Genomic DNA, 23675 nt, shown 5'->3' with positions numbered 1-23675 from the left:
GAAAAGTAAGGATGTATGAGAGAGCTGTTTGCAATGGATATGGAAATAGTTACTGACCACTGTAAAAATCTTAATCATCTTCCCTTTGCAAAAAGAAGAAAACTATTTCAATATATAAAAACAAGAGAAAGTGAGTCATTACAGCCAGTCTTAGCCCTTTGACAATTCCATCAGACCATAGGATTAAATCTTCGAAGAATATAAAAAAAGAGGTAGGTCTCTTAAAATACAGTAAATAATTTCTCTTTTAGACAAACAAGACAGAGAACCCCCTCATGAGGGTTTAACAAAAGAACTTTTAGATGTTTTGCATTTTTATTTAAATTTCATTTTGAAGCAATGCATAACAATAAAAATGCTAATCATTGAATATTCAGAGTTGCATTCCCTTTTTGTTCTCAGAGTACTTTCAAATGAATAATTGTGCTCATGTCAAAAGTACTCCATTATGACCACTGTAATTCCGAATTGTTCTTGATGAAACTATGCTTTTTAGAAAAAAAAAAATGCAAGAAAGATAAAACAGAAGCCAGAGTTATGCCAGGAGGTAGTACTTGTTAAATGAATCCATGAATTCGTTAGGTAAAAGCCAGTGAACAGGGAAAATACCTATTATGTCTAAAGCCCTTAACACTAAGGTTGAACCCTTAACAGCTAACCCTTAAAGTCAGCAGGCCAGAATGGGTAGACAGATCTCTCTGAAAGCCGATTTCTCAAGCATAAACAAAGTTCTCATACATACACAACAATGTAGACAATTGACAAACAAGATGGTTAGTATCAAATCAGTACTTCACACCTTCGCTAAGGAAAACGAAAATCCGGACAAATCCAATCAGATAAAGTCCTGGGAACCTTACTCTTATAACAAACTGTCAGAGCAGAATTTTTCTTCTATCCTTCTAGGTTCTTTGGCTGGTCTGATAACTGAATTGACATAAGACAAATTAACAGGAGAAATTTTTAATTTTGTACATACAAGAGTCCCCAAAAAATATGAGACCCAAAGGCAGTCAGGCAATTGGGGCTTATATACCAACCTAAGCTAAGGAACGGGATAGGGGCCTGGGGCTTCAAAGGGGAGAAGTGCAGTTCACAGGAAGATGAGAAGAGGAGGTGTTTAGTTATCACATGTTTGCCCTGCCATGCAGTTAAGTCTTTCAGATAAAAAAATCTTCTCTGGTAATGGCCCTCTTTCTGGGCCAGGCCCCCTATTTAAATTATTTTAGGCAGTTAAGGGAGACATAAAAATTTTTGTTAAGTCTGCTGGGTCTTCACTGCCTTCAGTTCAAAATAATCCACATGCCAAATGGACACATTTGGAGGTGGCATATTCTGCTCCCCTTCAAAACACAATAAATTTCAGCTAACTTTGAGCACTCAACAAAAAAGAAGCAGAACTTAATGTAAGGCTGGATTTTGCTGGATTTATCATCATAAACAAAGAATCTCCTGAGCAAAGAGGCTTAAGAGACCTCCATAGAGTGCAGTGTAACCAGTAGGAGAATACTGGTAGCAAGAGGTCTTCCCTAAGTGTTGGTGGGGACCTTCGTGACTATCACAGTCCTAATATACGGACCACCAGAGGTACCTGTTGGTCATACAGAGCTGATTAAAGTTTCTGAACAAGGGAGAACATCTTGTTGACAGAGTATCAGTAATGTCTCAAAGAGGGAAATTACAGAAAGATACTTACAGGATTTTGAGAACTGGGATTGGTCAGGGGGTGGTTTTAAGGTAGAAGTTAGTAAGTCAGGTCTAGGCAGAAACTGGTCAGAGTTTATAAAATAGGTGAGTTACTGAAACAACTCCATTTTATCTTTGGAGCACAAGTCCGTGGAGTTACCATAGTCTCTATCTGTCCATGATCTTGTAGGAACGTATAGGTGTAAACAAGCTTGTGTTGTAACAGCTTGACTTAAGATAGTTTGAGTTACATATCATGGTTTGGTACAGTTTACCTGTTACGCAAGTAATAATACAGTTTTGCATGTTGATTTTTCCATTTTATTTTTCAGAAGGAAAGAGTTTGTAGGCAATTATTAGGCTTTGGCAGAAATTCAGATACACTTACTGAATGCCAGAAATTGAGGAAGATGGGGGTTAGTAAGAAAGTAGTGAAAATGTAGGATCAGGGAGGAGATGAATTAGGATATTCTTAAGGATTGAGACCTTTGGGAAGATAGTAATCAAAGGAGAAAAGTAATCAAAGTTTAAATGTTTGAAAGCTGGAAATATAGTGGCACCACTGACAATAACCGAAACAGGAAATTGAGAGTTAGTGTGTATAGATATGACAGTAACAAGATATGCAGATAAAGGGTTATGTTTTGTTTTACCTTGTATTATATTTTTTTCTTTGTATTTCAACTATAATAAGTTTTAGGCATCGCTCCAGAGATGACCAGAAGTATAAGATGCCAGAAAATAAGACTCCATTTTAAAGGGGAATACCATGAATTTTTCCTAGTATATTCAGTCTTAAAATCCTCCATTTAATTCTGTATATTTTCTTTGAAAATACTTAAAATACACTGTTAATTCGACACCCTAATTTAACTAGCTATTTAACTAGCTATTATTTCATTGAGTCAATTTTACAGACAATCAACTGGTTCTCCAGTGATCTCTCATTGTTCTATTATTTCTGGAACTGTTTCGTGGCAAAATAACGGAGACGAACAAGAATGACAAACACCCTAATTAATAACAGGGAAATCTTACTTAGTTGGTGGTCAGTACCCTTTTGTGAAAAAAATTATATAACCATTCAGTTTTCTTTCTGAAGCAACTTTTCTGATTAATGGAGTTAAAGAGCTGCAAGCCTTGGCCTTTATAAAATTATGATAATGTCAGTAATCATGTGTTAATTAAGATCAGAAAATTAATCTATATTAGGACTGCAATAGCAATTTTCCAAGCTCTGCCAGTGACTAAGGCTGAAAGTGGGCTGCAGTGTCACATGGCATCTGATTAAGTTAGATTAGCACAGTATCTGAAGGGAAGTCTCCCAGGTGACAGTGAATTAGATGATCAGAGTTTTTCTCTAGCTATTTTAAGGGGACAGTTGGTTGCAAAGCTACTACTTTTCCAACATAAAGCCAAAGGTCTGGCCACGTGGGATCACTAATGAGTCAGAAGGAAGATTGAAGGGGCTGGAGGTTATTGTTTGGCAGAACCGAGATATGAAGCCCTGGGTACAGGCCATATTAATATCCTAAGCATCTGGAATGTGCAGGCTTGCCTTAAGCCTCCTAAGATAATATTCCAGATTTTCTCACTTCAAAGATGTAGTTTTTTTTCATTTTGTAATATTTCTGAAATCAAAGTACATCTTAAAATTGTGTAAATTAAAGTTGCATGTTGTGTGTGTTTGTGTGTTAAGGACTCCCTACTCTTAACTATTTTATAGTAAGTGTTAAATCTGTGTCCACATTATAAACTAATTCCATCTATATAGCATCTAGGAGTAACAATATAAGAACAACTGGGGGAAATAGGTGCTCTTTCAATATTATATAAAGAAAGAACAGAGAATCACAAATACAAATTTATTGTATATTTATCTACATTAACTGAGTGTTATCTCAATTAATTCTAACAACTACCTTTCAAGGTAGTTATTATTACTACATATTATAAATGAGAAAATTACTGTATAATATGTTTGGGCAACTTGAATTTGAACCTTACCTGAATCTCAAGCTCTTGCTACTGTACCACACTGCCTCATTAGAGCATCCTAACATAAAATAAGCTTCTTAAATTTTCTTCATTGACATATAATAGTAGATATTAAATCTCCAAAGGATGATTTAGTTAAGAGTCATGGAATTGTGGGTATGTGCATTTAAGTATTACTTGTTTACGTTTGCTAATAGAAACATGATAGCTGGCTCCCCCTCCTTCAAAGAAGTTTAATTTCTTCAGTACTATTGATACTATTTCAGAAAAGAGATCAAAAATCTTGAAAGAAAAAAATAAATGATCATTCTCAGACTTGAGAATATCGAGTCACACAGTCTATACCTCAGATATTCTTAGTGAAAGACAAATTGAAAAATAATATTGGGAAGAAAAAGAATCTTTTTTTTTAATTTGACGCAATAAACAACCACTGGGAAGGCCAGTATCTCCAGAGCACTATTTTGTCAAACTGTAGCCAAAGCTGGTGTGATGTTTAGCCTGCTGTTTGGTCACCACTTAAATTCCTGTGTGTTTTTTAATTCTGGAGGAACATTTTCTCATCCTCCCATACTTTCAATATTTATCAAAGATCCTTTGAGCATATATCTTCTGCGTGCCAGATACTGGTATGTGTGCTAGATATGCTAACCTCTGTTTACTAGATCTATTTTTTTTCCATTAACAGTAAGCAACATTATCCTAAGAAAATAATTTGTGGTGTGTGTGTTTTTGTTTTTGTTTTTGTTTTTGTTTTGGCTTTGTAGCTGCTAAATCCTGAAGATGACCTCTTACCAGGAAAGATTCGAGACAGCAATCGTTCAACCCTCTTAGCAACAATCCAGGAACATGGTTACCCTACAATCAACTTGGGAATTGTGGGTGACAAGTAAGTATTGGATTTTATTTTAAAGTTGTTATTGTACAAATAGGAATCTGGGGAGTACTAACTAGGTGGGATTGTTGCTAAAGAGAAAGAAATTTAATACTGTAACTTTCAGCTACAACTATTTCATTCTTCAGAAGCCAAAGAATTATGTAGATGTCTGTGTCCTTTGGTGATAGACATTTTCCTGAAATGCCTTTTACTGCAGGAGAAATAATTTGCTCTTCTATATTCACACTTTTACTTGTTTTAAGAAAGACAAGGAAGATATAGGTGTAAAGAGTAAGAGAAAAATGTCAAAATTAGCATTAATGGATTCTTTGAAGTTTAAGTACAATTATTTTCTAGGACTTCTATATTGATTTTTGTATCCTTATATAATCTGAGTTTCTCCAGGCTTCACTTACTTGTAAGTTCAAAGGGAGGCGCATTGGCTATAATTGTCCATCTTTAAGAGCATATTACCCCATTTACTAAATTAACTCAGCTCTCTGCTAAATTCCCCGAGCATTTCTGTAAATCTCCTGCTGTGTCTCACATGTGATCAAAAACAAGCCTGTTCTTTCTGAGCATCCCACTTCCATGCAGTGCTGCTGCTCAGCCATCTTTCACCAGCCACTATTTCCAGTTCACCAGAGGTGTGCCTGCTCTGAATAATACTCAAACATCAGCCTGCTGAAGACAAAGCTAGGAGACAAATCTGAGTGATGGATACCATGATGTACCTGTCACCCATAATTGCCTCTTTCCTCTCTTATCACCACCTTGTCACCGAGAAAAGCTCATTATGCCTGGATCGTTCTTCCCTTAAGATGAGTGCTTTCTCAGGACTCAGATGTGCTTTTGAAGAGGCCCTGCCCTACCGTTTCACAAAGTATTCTCGGACACCTAACAATCCCCAGCTTAGGTTCAGCCTGGACACAGCACAGTCCAAATGTGGGACACAGCATCTTGCCAGTAACCTGAAGGGTAGTAGCTTTTATATTAATCTCACCTTTTAAAGTTCTCTTCTTTCCTCCTGACTTTTTTATTTCTCTGAGGACACTGGAGTAGAGGCTGTTAGATGTATTTTCAAACATCATTTTTAAAAAATATCTCCACCATTTGTATTTACCTGAAAGTTAAGTTCATAGGTAAGTAACCAGCCAACTTAGAGCCCATACTGGTGAAGCCAGTGCTACAGGTTCCCTACTGTCACCCTAACCCAGGCTCCCTATCCCTGGGAAGGGATAGAAAGAACCCACGGGAAAAAAAAACAGGGCCGGTGGGCTGTTGAATTTGGACCTGACCCTTTCATATAAACTTCAAGGACCTAAAAATTATCCTGATGTAGCTACACCTTTAAAGACAAAAAAATTGATGAACGCAAGAGTTCCAGCAGCACTGAACAGGCCTGAAACTCTGGCAAACAAACTAATCAGATTTGGGGTTTCTTTACCACCCACCACTGGCTCTGGCCCTGCCTCCAAGTACATTAACGAGCTCTAAGAAATATTATCATGTGACAGGTGGTGTGTGTGTATGTGAGATTCTTATCTTAAGCTATTCTGGGCTACAATTCTGTCCAGTCTCTCCCTAATGTTGTACTTCTATATACAAAAAAAAGAAAAAGTAATTTAATATGTACCGTGTATGCTGCCATTACCTTACCATAAAGCCAAAACATCATTGAAAGGTTCATATGTTGATATGCTACTGTTTGCAGCCAATTATTGATTTGTTGTAGATATTTGCTAATGATTAATGTTGATGTTAAATATAACTTCAAAATGTATCTTGGAAGCAGCATATGAAGAACAACAAACTGTAAGCAATATATCGGCAACTCTGAGAATATACAAATCCCTACTGTATATCCTTTTCTTGGATAGAATACCTTACATAAAACTGAGAAGTTTTTAAAAATACAATTGATGCAAATCAGAACTTTCTCAGTCTCAGAGTGCTATATTGAAGAGGCCCAGAGTAAATGATTTCGAATGCAGAGGTGGAATGTGGGAGGAAAGAATTTCTAACTGTTCAAATGGAAATCTGTGCTGGGAATTTAGCAGAGGAAACAAGGTACATTTAATCTGCAGCCTGTTGATAGTCTGTGAAGGTTGCCTCCCTCTACATTATTCTCTCTCCTATATAGCTGTTTGCTAATGAAAGCAAATGTTATACAGAAGCCTCTGTGTGAAGCTCTCCAGGGAAACAAGCAGGGTCAAGGGAGAAACTGCACCATGTTTAAAGCAGGGAGAGAAACAGCTCAAAAATGTCAGCAAGCACAGAGCCCTTACTCAGCTACGGCAAATAAGAGGAGGGAGTGTGAGCGCTATTCTTGTATTTAAAAAAGGTTTCAGTCTGGGTTTAAATTCTATGTGATTCTACTTCTCAGTTCTTACGCTTATCACCTACCATAATCTTAACAATGTTAAAATTGAAGAGTAAGACTCTGTAATTTATTTGGATTGAATTGGGATGAGTTTTGCCTTAGTTTCTTGTACATTTTATTTAAAAGAGGAAACAGTGAAGATTATGGGACAGGTGTTTCAAATACCTGAGCAACAACTGTATTTTTAAGACATTCATTTAAAAATATTATGTGTATATTAAAATACATTCCTTAGACGTATTTTCTCACATTGAATGGAACACAGTACTATTAGGCTTCCTAGTATTTTTTTAGAAGACAAATTTTTTTATACTTTTTAATTTTTTTATTGAGGTATAGTTGATTTACAATTTTATCTTAGTTTCAGGTATACAGCATAATGATTCAAAATTTTCATAGATTATACTCCATTTAAAGTAAAATATTGGCTATATTCCTTGTGCTGTACAATACATCCTTGAAGCTTGTTTATTTTATACATAGTAGTTTGTACCTTTTAATCCCCTAACCCTAGCTTGCTCCTCTCCCCTTCCTTTTGCCCACTGGTAACCACTAGTTTGTTTTCTGTATCTGTGAGTCTGTTTATGTTTTGTTATACTCATTCATTTGTTGTATTTTTAGATTCCACATATAAGTGATAACATTCTGTATTTATCTGTCTCTGTCTGACTTAACACTAAGCATAATACCCTCCAGATCCATCCACATTATTGCAAATAGCAAAATTTCATTCTTTTTTATGACTGAGGAGTATTCCATTGTGTATACACACACACACACACACACACACACACACACACACACACACACACACACACACACACACACACATATACATACATATATACACACACACATACCACATCTTTTATTCATTCAGCTTGATGGACACTTTGATTGCTTCCATATCTTGGCTACTGTAAATAATGCTGCTTATGAACATGGGGTGCATGAATCTTTTCAAATTAGTGTTTTTGTTTCCTTCAGATATACCTTCTGGAGTGGAATTGCTGGATTATATGGTACTTCTATTTTTAGTTTTTCAAGGAACCTCCATACTGTTTTCCATGGTGACTATACCAGTTTACATTTCTACCAACTGTATTCAAGGGTTCCTTTTTCTCCACATCCTCACCAACATTTGTTGTTTGTGGTCTTTTTGATATAGCCATCGTGACAGATGTGACATGATACCTCATTGTGGTTTTGGTTTGCATTTCTCTGATAATAGCAGTGTTGAGCATCTTTTTAGGTGTCTGTTGGCCATCCGTATGAAAAAGACAGATTTTTAAACCCAGAGATATTAAGTGAACTTGCCCAGCATTACAGAAGTTAATGGCAGAGGTAGAAATGGAATCCGAAGTTTCTTGAAATTAACAATCCACAATTCTCTGCTCTCATGAAGACAAGATAATAAATATAAATGTCAAAAGAGAGGCATCATTATGGGCTGGAGTGATCAGAGAGAGTTCTATAAAGGTGCAGTTTTAGCTAGAATAGGAAAGATGTTAGGATCTGTATAGTTAGAAAAAGAGAGTGTGTTAACCAAGTAGGAAACATGGAATGAACAAAAATAGGGAAGTAGAAATGAATAGCTTTCTCAGGTCAGCCCAGACTGATTCAAGTAGGCGGTTCAGATAGAAGGATAATACATGTAAATTTAGTAGAAATTTGAGGACAGATTTTGAAAGGCTTTGCAATCCAGGCAGAACTACCCAATTTGGTTAAATTCGCAGCTTTCTTAAAAAGCAGAATTAACATAATAAACCATTATTTTGGAAAGATAGTTTGATGAAGGTGTATCACATGGGCTAACTTTGGGAGACTTCCTAGAAATAAGAATAACAGTACAATTTGTTTATTCATTGCTCAGTTAGTCAGGAATTGATTGTATACCTATGCAAATCACCTAGAGATCTTATTAAAAATGTTGATTCTGAGTCAACAAATCTGGAATGGGCCAAGATTTTACATTTCTAACAAGCTCCCAAGGATACCAAGCTGCTGCTGGTGCATGGATCACAGGAAGTAACAAGGATGTAGTCAACTGAATCATATAACCACTATGAATTTTAAGCCAAAGTTATTGAGGATACAAAACTGAAATAGATACAGATCTTGCCCTTAAAATTACCTGCAGCAGAACTGGGGTTTTATGGTACATTGGTAAGCATATTCTAATAATTCAGCAAAATTTTACGAAGGGTTATGCTATATCAGGCATTGTCCTGGTATTTGGTACTGCAAGGATGAATAAGATAGTTTATTAGTGAGAACTACAAAAAAGTTTTCAATTCTTTTCCACTCCTCTCTTTCCTCCCCATCCAATCCACATCCATTTTCTCCAGCCTCCTCAATCCAAACATGTCCATCTTTACCTGGGAAAAGACAGTAATCTTCACTTAACCACCTACTCTATGTATAGCACTATACTACACTCCTTCACTTACTTGGCCTATTTAGGCCTCATGAAACAACAGTCATGTGTCTTAAGTGTCTTTTATACTCATTTTGTAGATAATAATACTGAAGCTGAAAAAAATTAAGCTGTTCAGAGTCATACAACTAGTAAAAGACAGAGCAAGGAGGCCAACCCGGGCCTGTCCAACTCCAAGGTCTTTCACCTTTTGCTCTACCATGCTGCCCTCTTAACTAGACTTAGCACCCATAATTTATTAATATTAAGGTTACTAAGCTAAATAGGCTATATCCATTTTAATGAATAAAAATCCTTAGTAAATAGTAACTATGAATATTTCAAAGGCCAGAGAGGAAAATTTAGTTTAAATTTTGAACTAAATACTGACTCTGTGTATGAATGAATTACAAGGACTTGAGATGCAGAGTCCTAGCTGTTTAGGTGTTATAGAAGGTGGAGGGGCAGGAGGATTTATTACAGTAGTTCAAGTTTACTTTCTGGACCCTTAAATAAAGCTTCTCATTCACTGTAAAATAGACAACTCTCCCTTCCATAAAATGAAAAGCTCCTTTGCTTTTTTATAATCTCTTATCTTTCCTCTCGTAACTGCTGGAGCTACTTTTGCAGTGTTTGTTACCTTTGGGTAATTTGTTATGCCAGTTCATAGTATCTTGGCCAGGGCAGGGCTAGAGGGAGAAGGAGAATGGGAAAAACAAAGAAAAGAGAATGTGCATGCAATGTGAATATACAGTAATTTGGTATTCAGGCCTACATTCATTCACTTTATGAATGACCCAGACTCAGGAATGGCTACTTCTGTTCTAACCTTTCCCCCACTCACCATCTGAGCTCCACTGTCACTGCTTTAAGAGAAGGGAGGGGAGAAAAAGCTTTTTGATGAGTGAAAGGGGGGAAAAGCCAAGAATAGCAAGAAACTTTACGGGGAAAGTTAATCTCCTTATCCCTTGACTTTCAAGATCCAGCCTATTTAGGAGAGATGTTTTATTAAGCCCAAATATCCTCCACATTGGCTAAATGTGTTTGTTCTGTTAACATTAATATACTTCCTGATAGTCTAATACTTAGAAGTCCTTTTGTGTTTAAAAGTATTCTACCTGAGAGAGAGTTGTTTGCATATTAATATGAATTAGTTCAAATCAGACATCCAGCATCTGGGTGAATCTGCTATCCTAAATAAACAGGAACTAATCACTTAGAACTTGGAGTTCTTTGAGCCACAGGGAAAAACCCTGAGCAGGACTATACCAGAACCTTAGCATAGCGAGACACTGGAGGCTTGACAAGAAGTGCATTTGACAGCAGGAGAGGACTCTAGAAAGGCAGGTAGGAAGATACCACAAATAAATGCTTTACATTTCAGCATTCTTACTTCAGTCTTCCATCCTGTTTCCAAAATTCAGGCTAATACTAAAGCATAATTCAGCAACATATTAGTAACATTATGAGCTAAATGAAGATTTGTTTGTTTGTTTTTAACTACCCTGGGATCTTGCCCACCATCTATAATATTATTTTTATAGGAATGTGTTCCAGGTTCAAAACAACCAATTTCACATGTAGACTCAGGGAACATAATCTGTGAGTTATGAACTACCTGTGCAAAACAGACCCTCCTGAAGCAGCCAGCATAGTACTGACTGCATGATACCTCAAAATGCTGTTTAAGGGATCATAATTAGTAGTAAGACATTAAAAGATTTTAAATTGGGAGGGTAGCATGATCATCTTCTATTCCTGCTCCAGTTCTGTTATGAACTTCTTGGGCCATTTTTCTAGATGTTCTAGGTATACATTTTCTTTTTTTTTCTTATTTATTATTTTATTTATTTTTATTGAGGTATAGTTGATTTATAATTTTATATTAGTTTCAGGTATACAACACAGTGATTCAAATTTTTGTACATTATACTCCTTTTAAAGTTATTATAAAATACTGGCTGTATTCCCTGTGCTGTACAATACATCCTTGTAGCTTATTTATTTTATACATAGTAATCTGTACCTTATAATCCCCTATGCCCATCTTGTCCGTTCTCCCTTCCCTCTCCCCACTTGTTTGAGTCTGTTTCTGTTTCGTTATACTCATTTGTTGTATTTTTAGATTCTACATATAAGTGAGAACATTTAGTATTTATCTTTCTCTGTCTGACTTATTTCACTAAGCATAATACCCTCCAGGTCCATCCATGTTGCAAATAGCAAAATTTCATTCTTTTTCATGACTGGAGTAGTATTTCCCTGCATATGTATGTCACATCTTCTTTATCCATTCACCTGTTGATAGACTTTGGTTGTTTCCATGTCTTTGCTATTATAAATAATGCTGCTATGATTGTTGTGGGCATGTATCTTTTCAAATTAATGTTTTCATTTTCTTCAGGTATATTCCTAGGATTGGAATTGCTGAATCATATGGTGGTTCTATTTTTAGTTTCTTGAGGAACCTCGATACTGTTTTCCACAGGGGCTTTACCAATTTACATTTCCACCAACAGAATACAAGGTTTCCCTTTTCTCCACATCTATGCCAACATTTTTACTTGTCATCTTTTTGATGATAGCCATCCTGACTGAGGTGATATTTCATTGTGGGTTATCATTTGCATTTCTCTAATGATTAGTTATGTTGAGCATCTTTTCTTGTGCCTTTTGGTCATCTGTTTGTCCTCTTTGGAAAAATACCATTCAAGTCTTCTTCCCATTTTTTAATTGGGTTTTTTTTTTATATTGAGTTGAATGAGCTATTTATATATTTTGGATATTAACAGCTTATTTGTCATATCACTTGCAAATATTTCCTCTCATTCAGTAGGTTTTTTCATTTTGTCAGTGGTTTCCTTTGCTATGCAAAAGCTTTTAAGCTTAATAGATCTCATTTATTTTTGCTTTCGTTTACTTTGTCCTGGGAAACAGATCAAAAAAATTATTGCTAGAATTTATGTCAGAGTGTTCTGCCTATGTTTTCTTCTAGGAGTTTTATGGTTTCTGGTCTTACATTTAATTCTTTAATCATTTTGAGTTTATTTTTGTATACAGTATAAGAAAATGTTCTACTTTCATTCTTTTACATGTGGCTGCCAGTTTTTTCAGCACCACTTATTGAAGATACTCTGTTTTCTCCATTGTATATTCTTGCCTTCTTTGTCATAGATCAAATCACCATGAGGGCATGGCTTGATATCTGGACTGTCTATTTTGTTCCATTGATCTGTGTGTCTGTTTTTGTGCTAGCACCATACTGTTTTAATTACTGTAGGATTTTAGTATAATCTGAAGTCAGGGAGCATGATACCTCCATCTCTGTTCATTTTCTCAACATTCTTTTAGCTATTTGAGGTCTTCTTTAGCTATTTTAGCTATGTGTGTCTATACAAATTTAGAATTATTTTTTCTAGATCTATGAAAAATATCATTGAGATTTTGGTAAGGATTACATTGGATTGTATGGTCATTTTAACAATATTAGTTCTTCTAATTCATGAACATGGTATATCTTTCTATTTGCAGCATCTTTGATTTCTTTCATCATTGTCTTATAGTTTTCCAAATACAGGTCTTTTACCTCCTTACGTGGGTTATTCCTGGGTATTTTATTCTTTTTTCTTATGATTGTAAATGGGATTATTTTCTTAGTTTCTCTTTCTGATAATTTGTTGTTAGTGTGTAGAAATGAAAAAGATTTCTATATATTAATTTTGTATCCTGCAACTTTACAGAATTCATCGGTGAGCTTTACTGTTACGGGTTTTTTTTGTTTGTTTGTTTGGTTTTGGTTTTGGTTTTGTTTGCTGGCATGTTTAGGATTTTCTGTGTATAGTATCATGTCATCTGTAAACAGTGACAGTTTTACTTCTTCCTTTCCAATTTGGATTCCTTTATTTTCTTTTTTCTTGTATCATTGTTGTGGCTAGGACTTGTAACACTGTGTTGAATAACAGTGGCAAGAGGGGGCATCCTTCTCTTGTTCCTGATTTTAGAAGAAATGCTTTCAGCTTTTCATTGTTGAGTATGATGTTAGCTGTGGGATTATCAGACATGGCCTTTATTATGTTGAGTTGTGTTCCCACTATACCCACTTTCTGGAGAGTTTTTAATCATATGTGGATGTTGAATTTTGTCAAAAAGTGTCTTCTATGTATATTGAGATGATCATATGATTTTTATTCTTCAATTTGTTAATGTTATGTATCATATTGATTGATTTGTAGATATTGAGCCATTCTTGCACCTCTGGGATAGATCCCACTTAATCATGTTGTATGAACCTTTTAATGTATTGTTGAATTTGGTTTGCTAGTGTTTTGTTCAGGATTTTGGCATCCATGTTCATCAATGACATTGGTCTGTAATTTTCATTTTTGGGATATCTTTGTCTGTTTCGGTATCAGAGTGATACTGGCCTCAAAGAATGAGTTTGGATTAACGTTCCTTCCTCTGTAGTTTTTGGAGTAGTTTGAGAAGGATAGATGTTAATGCCTTTCTAAATGTTTGGTAGAATTCACCTGTGAAGCCATCTGGTCTTGGAATTTCATATGTTGAGATTTTTTTTTTTTTTAACTGATTCAGTTTCATTACTGGTAGCCAGTCTGTTCATAATTTCTATTTCTTCCTGGTTCAGTCTCAGAAACTTCTGCATTTCTAGAAATTTATCCATTTTTTTCAAGGTTTTCCATTTTATTGGTGTATAATTTTTTGTAGTGATCTCTTGTGATCCTTTGTACTTGTGTGGTGTTGGTTGTAACTTCTACTTTTTTGTTTCTGATTTTATTTATTTGGATTCTCTCTCTTTTTTCCTGATGAGTCTGGCCAAAGGCTTATAAATTTTATTTATCTTTTCAAAGAACTAGCTCTTAGTTCGTTGATCTCTTTTATTGCTTTGCAAGTCTCTATTGCATTTATTTCTGCCCTGATCTTTATGATTGCTTTTCTTCTACTAACTTTGGGTTTTGTTCTTCTTTTTCTACTTCATTTAGGTGTAAGGTTAGGTTGTTTATTTGAATTTTTTCTTGTTTCCTGGCATGAACTTGCACCACTATAAACTTTCCTTTTAGAACTGCTTTGAATGAATTCCATAGATTTTGATCATTGTGTTTTCTGTTTCATTTGTCTCCAGGTATTTTTTTTATTTCTTCTTTCATTTCTTCAATGATACAATTGGTTGTTAATAGCATATTGTTTAGCTTCCATGTGTTTGTGGGCCTTTTTTTGCAGTTTTTTTCTTGTAGTTGGTTTCTTAGTCTCATAGCATTATGATTGGAGAAGATGTTTAATATGATTTCAGTTTTCTTAAATATACTAAGACTTGTCTTATGGCCTAGCATGTGATATGTCCTGGAGAATGTTCCATGTGCACTTGTTCTGCTGCTTTTGGGTGGAATGTTTTATATATTTATTTTTATACACACACACACACACACACACACACACACACACACACACACACACACACACACACAAGTCCATCTGGTCTAATGTGTCATTTAAGGCCAGTGTTTCTTTACTGATTTGCTGTCTGGATATTCTGTTCATTGACGTCAGTGGTTTGTTGGTGTCTCCTTCTACTACTATGTTACTGTCAATTTCTTTATGTTTGTTAATATTTGCCCTATGTAATTAGAGGTGCCTATGTTGAGAGCATATATATTTACAATTGCTGTATCTTCTTGGATTGATCCCTTGACCATTATGTAATGTCCTTCTTTGTCCCTTGTAGCAGTCTTTGTTTTAACATCTATTTCATCTGGTGTAAGTATTGCTACCCTGGCTTGCTTTTGCTTTCCATTTTCATGGAGTACCTTTTCCATCCTCTCACTTTCAGTCTGTGTGTGTCTGCAGAAAGTCTCTTGTAGACAGCATTTACATGGGTTATGTTTTTGCATTCACTAAGCCATTCTGTGTCTTTTGATTGGAGCATTAATTCATTTACATATAAAGTAATTATTGATAAGTATGTATTTGTTGCCATTTTGTCGTTTTGGAGGGTTTGGGGTTTTTTTTTGTTCCATTCTTCTATTCTCTTCCATTGTGATTTGATGACTGTATTTATTGCTTTGTTTAGAGTTCTCTCTCTTTTGTGTGTGTGTCTATCTATTATAGATTTTTGGTATGTGGTTACCATGAGGTTTATATATAGCTATATGTATGTCATATATACATATATGTCATGTATGTATATACATGATTAAGTTGCTGATATCTTAATTTCAAACACATTTTAACAACCTTGCATTTTTACTCTCCTCTCAATTTCTGTTTTTAACATTATATTTTATATCTATTTATTTTGTGAATCCCTTAACTACTTATTGTGGATGTAGATAATTTTACTACTTTTGTTTTTTAACCTTACGACTTGCCTTGTATGTGGTTGATTTACTACCTTTATTGTATGTCTGCCTTTACCAGTGCTCTTTTTCCTTTCATAATTTCCTTGTTTCATGTGACCTTGTCTTTTTCACTTAGAGAATTCCCTTTAACATTTATTGTAAAGTGGGTTTGGTGATGCTGAACTATTTTAGCTTTGCTTGTCTGTAAAACTTTCTGATCTCTTCATCAGATATGAATGAGAGCCTTGCCAGAGAGAGTATTCTTGGTTGTAAGTTTTTCTCTTTCATCACTTTAAATATACTATGCCGCTGCCTTCTGGCTTGCAAAGTTTCTGCTGAAAAGTCAGCTGATAGCCTTATGGGAGTTCCCTTCTATGTAACTTGTTGCTTTTCCCTTGCTGTTTTTAATATTCTGTCTTTAATTTTACCATTTTAATTACAATATGCCTTGGTGTGGTCCTCTTTGAGCTGATCCTTTTTTGGATTCTCTGTGCTTCCTGGACCTAGATTTCTGTTTCCTTTCCCAGGTTAGGGAAGTTTTCAGCTATTTTGTCTTCATATATGTTCTCTGACCATTTCTCTCTTCTCCCCAGGACCTCTGTAATGCAAATGTTCATACACCTGAAATAGTCCCAGAGATCTCTTAAACTGTCCTCATTTTTAAGAATCTTTTTTCTTTCTTTTTTGTTCAGCTTTAGTAATTCCACTGTGTTGTCTCCCAACTTGCTGATATGTTCCTCTGTATAATTTGGTCTATTTTTCATTCCACTTATTGTATCCTTCAGCTCTGTTTGGTGGTTCTTTATACTTTCTAAGTCTCTGTTAAAAATATCTAACTTCTCACTCTCTCCATCCATTCTTCTCCCAAGTTCTTTGATTATCTTTATGATCATTACCTTGAACTCTTTATTGGGTACATTGCCTGTCTCCACTTCACTTAGTTCTTCTTCTGGGGTTTATCTTTTTCTTTCGTTTGGAACATATTCCTCTATTGCCTCCCTTTGCCTAACTCGCTGTTTTTTAATTTCTGTATATCTGGTAGTTTGGTTACATTTCCTGATCTTGGAAAAGTGAACTTCTATAGGAGACATCCTGTGTATCCCTGCATATTCTTCTCTGGTCACCAGAGCTATGTGCTCTAGGGTTGCCCCCTTATGAGCTATGTAAGTCCTTCTGTTTTGGTGTGCTGACTACTATGGGCAGTCTAGTAGGTGGTGCTGGCCCCCAGTCTGGTTGGTTTCCAGACCCTACCTTGTGCAGAGGCTGCTGGCTGCTGGTTAGTGAGGTCAAGTCACAAGACAGCTAACTGCAGAATCCCAGGTTGCCTGGGGCTAGTGCTTGCTTACTGGTGGGTAAAGTCAGAATCCAGGAGATCCTGAAGGTGGTTCCCAACTACCAGTGGGTGAAGACAGGTCCTGGGACTAGTGCTGGCCCATTGGCAGGCAAAGCCAGATCCTGGCTTTTGGCTGCATGGTCCAGGGTTCCCAGAGCTGTTATCAGACCACTGATCAATGTGGCCATTTTCAGACACATCTGGCTGTGAGGTCCAGGGTGTCCTAAAGCTTGTGTGGGCCTGCTGGCCAGCAGTGCTGGGGCCCAGCTTGTCCCAAAATTAGTGCTGGCCTGTTGATGGATGGGCTGGGTCCTGCCATGGTAGGCTATGGGGCTGCAGTTGTCCTGGGCCCAGCAGTCTCACCTAGGGTTCTCACTTTTTATTGAGACTACTCCTGAGATTGGAGCAGGCTCACTTGTGAGCAGTGCCAGGGCCCAGGGGATTCTGAGGCTGGTACCTGCCCACTGCTGGGTGGAACTGTGTCTCAGGGTCTCTGACTAAAGACCTCTGGAGGTTCCAGGTACAGTGCCTGTGCACTGGTATGTGGGGCCAGGTTGTAGGCCCTCTGTTGGGCAGAGCCATGTCCAGAGATGGCTGTGAACTCATGGGGTTTTATGGCAGCCTGTCTGCTGGTGAGTGGGGCTGTGTCCTTGCCTGCTCAGTGAGGATGACCTGAAGCATCCCAGTACTAGTGCCTACAGGCTGGTAGGTAGGGGCAAGGCTGGGTTTTGAGGCTAATAAGCTAGAGGGAGGATTCCAAAATGGCATCTGCCAGCACCATGTGGTTAAATGAGCTCCCAAAATGGCTGCCACCAATGTCTGTGTCCCCAGGGTGAGCTCCAGTTGTCTTCTGCCTCTCAGGAGACTCTCCACAATCAGCAATGCAGGTCTGCCCGAGGTTCCTTTCAAATAACTGCTTCTTCCGTGGGTCCCTGACCATGTGAGATTTTGTGTGCGTCCTTTATGAGAGGAGTTTCTGTTTCCCACAGCCCTCTGTGTCTCCCCAAAGCAAGCCCTGCTGACCTACAAAACCCAATGATTTGGGGAATCATCTTCCTGGGGCAGGACCCCCAACCTAGGAAGCTTGATACAGGGCTCAGACCCCTGACTCCTTGGGGAAAACCTCTGCAATTGTAATTATTCTCCCGTTTGTGGGTCATCCACCCAGGGTTATAGGTCTTGACTATATTGTGACTGCACCCTTCCTACTCATCTTGTTTTGATTCCTTCTTTATTTGTAGGATATCTTTTCTGGTACATTCTGATCTTTTTTTCATAAATAGTTGTTCTGTAAACAGTTGTAATTTTTTTGTGCCCATGAGAGGAAATGAGCTCATGGTCTTTCTAATGTGCCCTCATGGGAACTCCCTGCCCTCTAGTTATTCATTTTTAATGTGGCTTTTTAATCTTGTAACAGAACAAATAAGCATTCATTGAAGAAAATTTAGAAAATATCAATTTTTAAAAAAAACAAAGGAAATAAACACATAATCCCATTATCCAATATTACTCTTCTTCCATTCTTTAATTCTTTGCACATACACAGTTTATGTTTATGTGAGTGTGTGTAAGAAAGCAAAGAAATTATACTCTTATTTTAATCTTCTATTTTTTACTCAATATGTCATAAATATCTGTCCATATCATTACATAGTCCTCTGCTGTATCATTTTAATGCCTACATATTATTCTCTACTAAAAAGTATAATATGATTTATACAATTCCTTGTTATGAGACATTAGATTGTTCGTAATCTTTCTCAGTTGTGAGTAATTGATGAAGATCTTTATAACTAAATCTTATTATTTCAGATTGTTTTTAAATTTTTATTTTATTTTATGACCATGTAAGTGTCTGCCATATACAAAGTTATATTAGTAGCAGGAGTAAAATGAGAAGTAAAGCAACTGCTATTCTCAACTGCTTACTGGCAGGCATGTGAATCAAGTTATTTTGTGGCGTTATCCTTTGCATTTAGAACAGTGCTAGCACATTGTAGCTACTTGATAAATGCCAGGAAATGACAGGAAAGGAAAGAGGGAACACTAAATATAATCTGAATGTGAAACTAGTCAAACCTAGAGATTTCAAACAGATTTCAAATTATTGTGAGTTTACAGGGATAAACTACTTCTGAGCTCCATCCTATTTCTACATTAAATATGGAATAGTAGATATCCTAGTTTTCTTTTCCCCATGGCTAGTTCAGTAACCTGTCAGCCTCTTTTTGTCCTCCTAGGCAGCGTGAACTATTGTTTCCCTGCTGTGGAGGAAGACTAAGACAAATGAGGATGTGCATAGGTACTTTTGATCTGACACATTTACCTCTTGAATTTAACAAGCAATAATCATGATTCAAATACACAGAATCTGCTTGGTGACATTTTTTGCAGTAAAGTTCAGCATTGATTGATCTTACATCATTCCTAAAAGTGATTTTAACTATTGAGTTGTTTATATTTCTGTATCAGTTTTAAAACAGCTTAGTAATGTAGCTTCCAAACTGCTGACGTGGGCTTTCTAGCCTATCAAGGCCTGAAGGGCTGGGAAATTCCTTTAATTAAGAAAAGAGTTCCCCCTTCTGAAAAATTGCCATCACAGAAACTTCCCCTGTCAGATCATGCTGGGCTGGCTTGGCTCTGTCATAAACTGATGTCTTGGATTTAAATTGCTTGCTCCTGCTGCTGCCAATTTTTGAAGCTGCCTCTTTGCATTAAAGCATGAAATCGAAGGGGAACAAGCACTGGGATAGCAAATTGGATTCTTATAAAACTGGACATTTAGCAGAAATTATCAAGATAGACTTAACAGAAAAGTGATTATTTGAGCAAAGCCCAATGTCTTACATCTTCCAATTTGTGAACCAAATATATCCTAGCTTCCTAGTGTTTACCTCATGTTCTAAAAGTAGAAATTTCTAATTATCAGACAGAATTTAGATCTGAATTTAATTGGTTCTTATCCTCTTTATAAACTGCCTGCTTCCCTTATGGAATGAACACCCTTTTCTGTTCAAAATACAAAGTTTCAATTTTTGAGTCAACATAATAGATTTGTTTTCCAATCATTTATCAGCAGAGGTCTCTCATTTTCTATTGGTTAACCAAAAGCATTCTTTCTACCTTAACAAACATGTGTTTATTGACAAGCGATTCTTCCCATTCTTAATGACAGACTTATTTTTAGTGACTATTACAGTTGCCTTTCTTAATCCTTCAAAGTTGCTGTTACAGTTGGTATTACTGATTCATCCAAGAATAACCTCTAGGTATTACAGTGCTTTTAAAAAAAGTTTTTCTTACCGGACCTGATTCCCGTGAAAAGTAATATTGTCCAGAAAGCCATTCCTAATTACCCCAAACTAGTTCTGATCATTGTGTTCCACTCAACATGTGTATCACTTCTTTTTATATGTATTTTCACTTTAACTAATGTATTTGGATTCAATCAGTGTTAATTTCTTTGCTATTTCATTCACTTTTCTAAAGTTTTGTCATTGTTTTCTGTACTGATTTGTAAACTTAAAGGCAGTGACTATACTTTCTTCTGTCTTTATATGACTCCACAGTGCCTGAAAACCCAGTGGGACTGAAGAAGGACTAAGTAATGGCTGTATGTAACGTGTAGTTTGATCCCATACATGAAGTATAGATACCCAAGAAATTTTTATAGTTAAGGAATTTATCCTTGACCTCTGAAGAAATTAGCATATGATTAGTTTATCCTGTTTGTTTATCTTAGTGTGATCAACTCCTATTATTCTCTAATCTCCAAATCCTGGAATTCTTTTTCTTTCCCACTGTCATCTTCACTCATCTTAAAGTGATACAGTTCACAGTTGGTGTAACAGATGAAACAGGAAACTAATTAGCATCTGTTAGTCCATCTGTGTGTTTATATTAAATATTTTAAAATAAAACTGCATTTGCATTCTGAATACTCTGTCTGAAATCCATAAAAGCTAATCTTGAGTAAAGGCTCTGTCTTTGTTTTGAATTTTTTAGTAGACTTCATGGGAAAGCAAAAAACAATTATGCCAGAATCAAGATTACATTAACTTAAGGCAGTAGGTTTAGTGAACATCCATCATCTCGTGTAAATACAGAATAAAAGAAAAAGAAAAAATAATTTTTCCTTGTGACGAGAACTCTTAGGATTTACTCTCTTAACTTTCATATATATATGTGTGTATCTATATATATAATATACAGTAGTGTTAATTATATTAATCATATTATACATTATATCCCTCGTATTTATTTATCTTGTAACTGGAAGTTTGTATATTTCCACCACCTTCATCCAATTTCTCCCACCCCTCACCTCTGGTAACCAGAAATCTGATCTCTTTTTCTATGGGTTGGCTGGTTGGTTTGTTGAAGTATAATTGACCTACAACACTATATGAGTTCCGGTTGCACCACGTAGTGACTCATTATTTCTATACATTAGAAAATAATCATCACAATAAAGTTAGTTATCATCTGTATTAGTTATAATATGAAGATATTATAATATTATTGACTGTATTCCTCACTGTACATTTCATCCCTGTGACTCACAATTTGCAACTGTAAGTTTGTACCTCTTAATTTCCCTCATCTATTTCACTGAATCCCCCACCCCCTCCCCTTTGGCAACCACCTGTTTGTTTTCTGTATCTGTGACCCTGTTTCTGTTTTGATGTTTGTTCATTTGTCTTGTTTTGGGGATTCTACATGTAAGTTAAAGCATACAGTATTTGTCTTTGTCTAACTTATTTCACTTAGCGTAATTCCTTTTAGGTCCATCCATGTTGTCACAAATGGCAAGATTTCACTATTTTTTATGGCCAATACATATATGTATGTATGTATGTGTATATATACCTCTCTTCTTTATGCATTCATCTATCAGTGAATACTTCAGTTGCTTCCATGTCTTCACTATTGTGAATAATGCTATAGGCAATGTAGGGCTGCATGTATCTTTTCAAATTAGTGGGTTTGTTTTCTTTGTAAAAATACTCAGAAGAAATGCTGGATCATATAGTAATTCTACTTATAATTTTTTAAGGAACCTCCATACTGTTTTCCATAGTGGCTACCCCAATTTATATTCCCACCAGCAGTGCACGAGGGTTCCCTTTTCTCCATCCTCACCAACACATGTTAATTGTTATCTTTTTGATAATAGCCATTCTGACAGGTGTGAGGTGACATCTCATTGTGGTTTTGATTTGATTAGTTTTTTGAGCATCTTTTCATGTGCCTATTGGCCATCTAAATGCCTTCCTTGGAAAAATATCTGTTCAGATCCTCTGCCCATTTTTTTAATCTGGTTGTTTGTTGTTTTGCTGTTAAGTTGTATGAGTTCTTTGTATATTTTGGATATTAACTCTTTATCAAACATATTGTTTGCAAATATTTTCTGCCATTCAATAGGCTCCCTTTTCATCTTGTTGATAGTTTCCTTCTCTTTGTAAAAGCTTTTTGGTTTGATATAGTTCCATTTGTTTATTTTCGCTTTTGTTTCCCTTGCCTGGGGAGACATATACAAAAAGATATTGCTATGATGATGTAAATGAGCATACTGCTCGTGTTTTCTTCTAAGGATTTTATGGTTTCTGGTCTTACACTTAATCTTTTAATTCATTTGGGGCTTATTTTTGTACATGGTGGAGGAAGTAGTCAAATTTGATTCTTCTGCAAGTAGCTGTCCAGTTCACCCATGCTATTTATTGAAGAGACTGTCTTTTCTCCATTGTATATCTTGCCTCCTTTGTCATAGATGAATTGACCATACATACAGGGTTTATTTCTGGACTTCTGTTCTGTTCCATTGATCTTTGTGTCCGTTTTTGTGCCAGTACTATACTATTTTAATTACTATAGCTTTGTAGTATACTTTGAAATCAGGGAGCATTGATATCTCCAGCTCTGTTCTTCTTTCTCAAGATTGTTTTGACCATTCAAGGTCTTTTGTGTTTCCGTATAAATTTAGAATTACTTTTTCTAGTTCTGTGAAAAATGCCATTGGAATTTTGATAAGGATTGCATTGAATCAGCAGATTGCCTTAGGTAGTATGGTCATTTTAACAATATTAGTTCTTCCAATTCATGAACGTGGTATATCTTTCTATTTGCATCATCTTTAATTTCTTTCATCAGTGTCTTACACTGTTTTTCCAAGCACAGGTCTTTTACCTCCTTAGATAGGTTTATTCCTTGGTATTTTGTGTCTTTTTTTTTTTTTAATGCAACTGTAAATGCTATTGTTTTCTTAATATTTCTTCCTGATAGTTTGTTGTTAATGTAGACAAATGTAACAGATTTCTGTAAATTAATTTTGTATCCTTCTACTTTACTAAATTCATTTATTAGTTCTTTTGGTGGAATCCTTAGGATTTTCTATATATAGTATCATGTAATCTGCAAACAGTGACAGTTTTACTTCTTCCTTTCCAATTTGGATCCCTTTTCTTTTCTTTTTTCTTGTATCATTGCTGTGGCTAGGACTTCCAACACTATGTTGAATAACAGTGGCAAAAGGGGGCATCGTTGTCTTGCTCCTGATCTTAGAAAAAATCCTTTCAGCTTTTCATTGTTGAGTATAGCTGTGGGCTTATCAGATATGGCCCTTATTATGTTGA

General features: G+C 36.0%; 1 protein-coding gene across 6 annotated transcripts in view; it reads left to right on the top strand.

Annotated features, from left to right (window-relative positions):
- GPHN (gephyrin) overlaps positions 1–23675 on the top strand; it is a 429918-nt gene that overhangs the window by 371353 nt on the left and 34890 nt on the right. For all 6 annotated transcript variants that reach the window (XM_010962279.3, XM_010962275.3, XM_074365373.1 and 3 more), the window contains one exon: positions 4452–4573. In XM_010962279.3, coding sequence (XP_010960581.1) covers positions 4452–4573 — 122 coding nt within the window. The remainder of the gene's footprint in view (positions 1–4451; positions 4574–23675) is intronic.

Source organism: Camelus bactrianus, chromosome 6 (assembly GCF_048773025.1).
Source record: "Camelus bactrianus isolate YW-2024 breed Bactrian camel chromosome 6, ASM4877302v1, whole genome shotgun sequence".
NCBI classification, from domain to species: domain Eukaryota; kingdom Metazoa; phylum Chordata; class Mammalia; order Artiodactyla; family Camelidae; genus Camelus; species Camelus bactrianus.
This window is presented reverse-complemented; position numbering and strand designations above follow the sequence as displayed.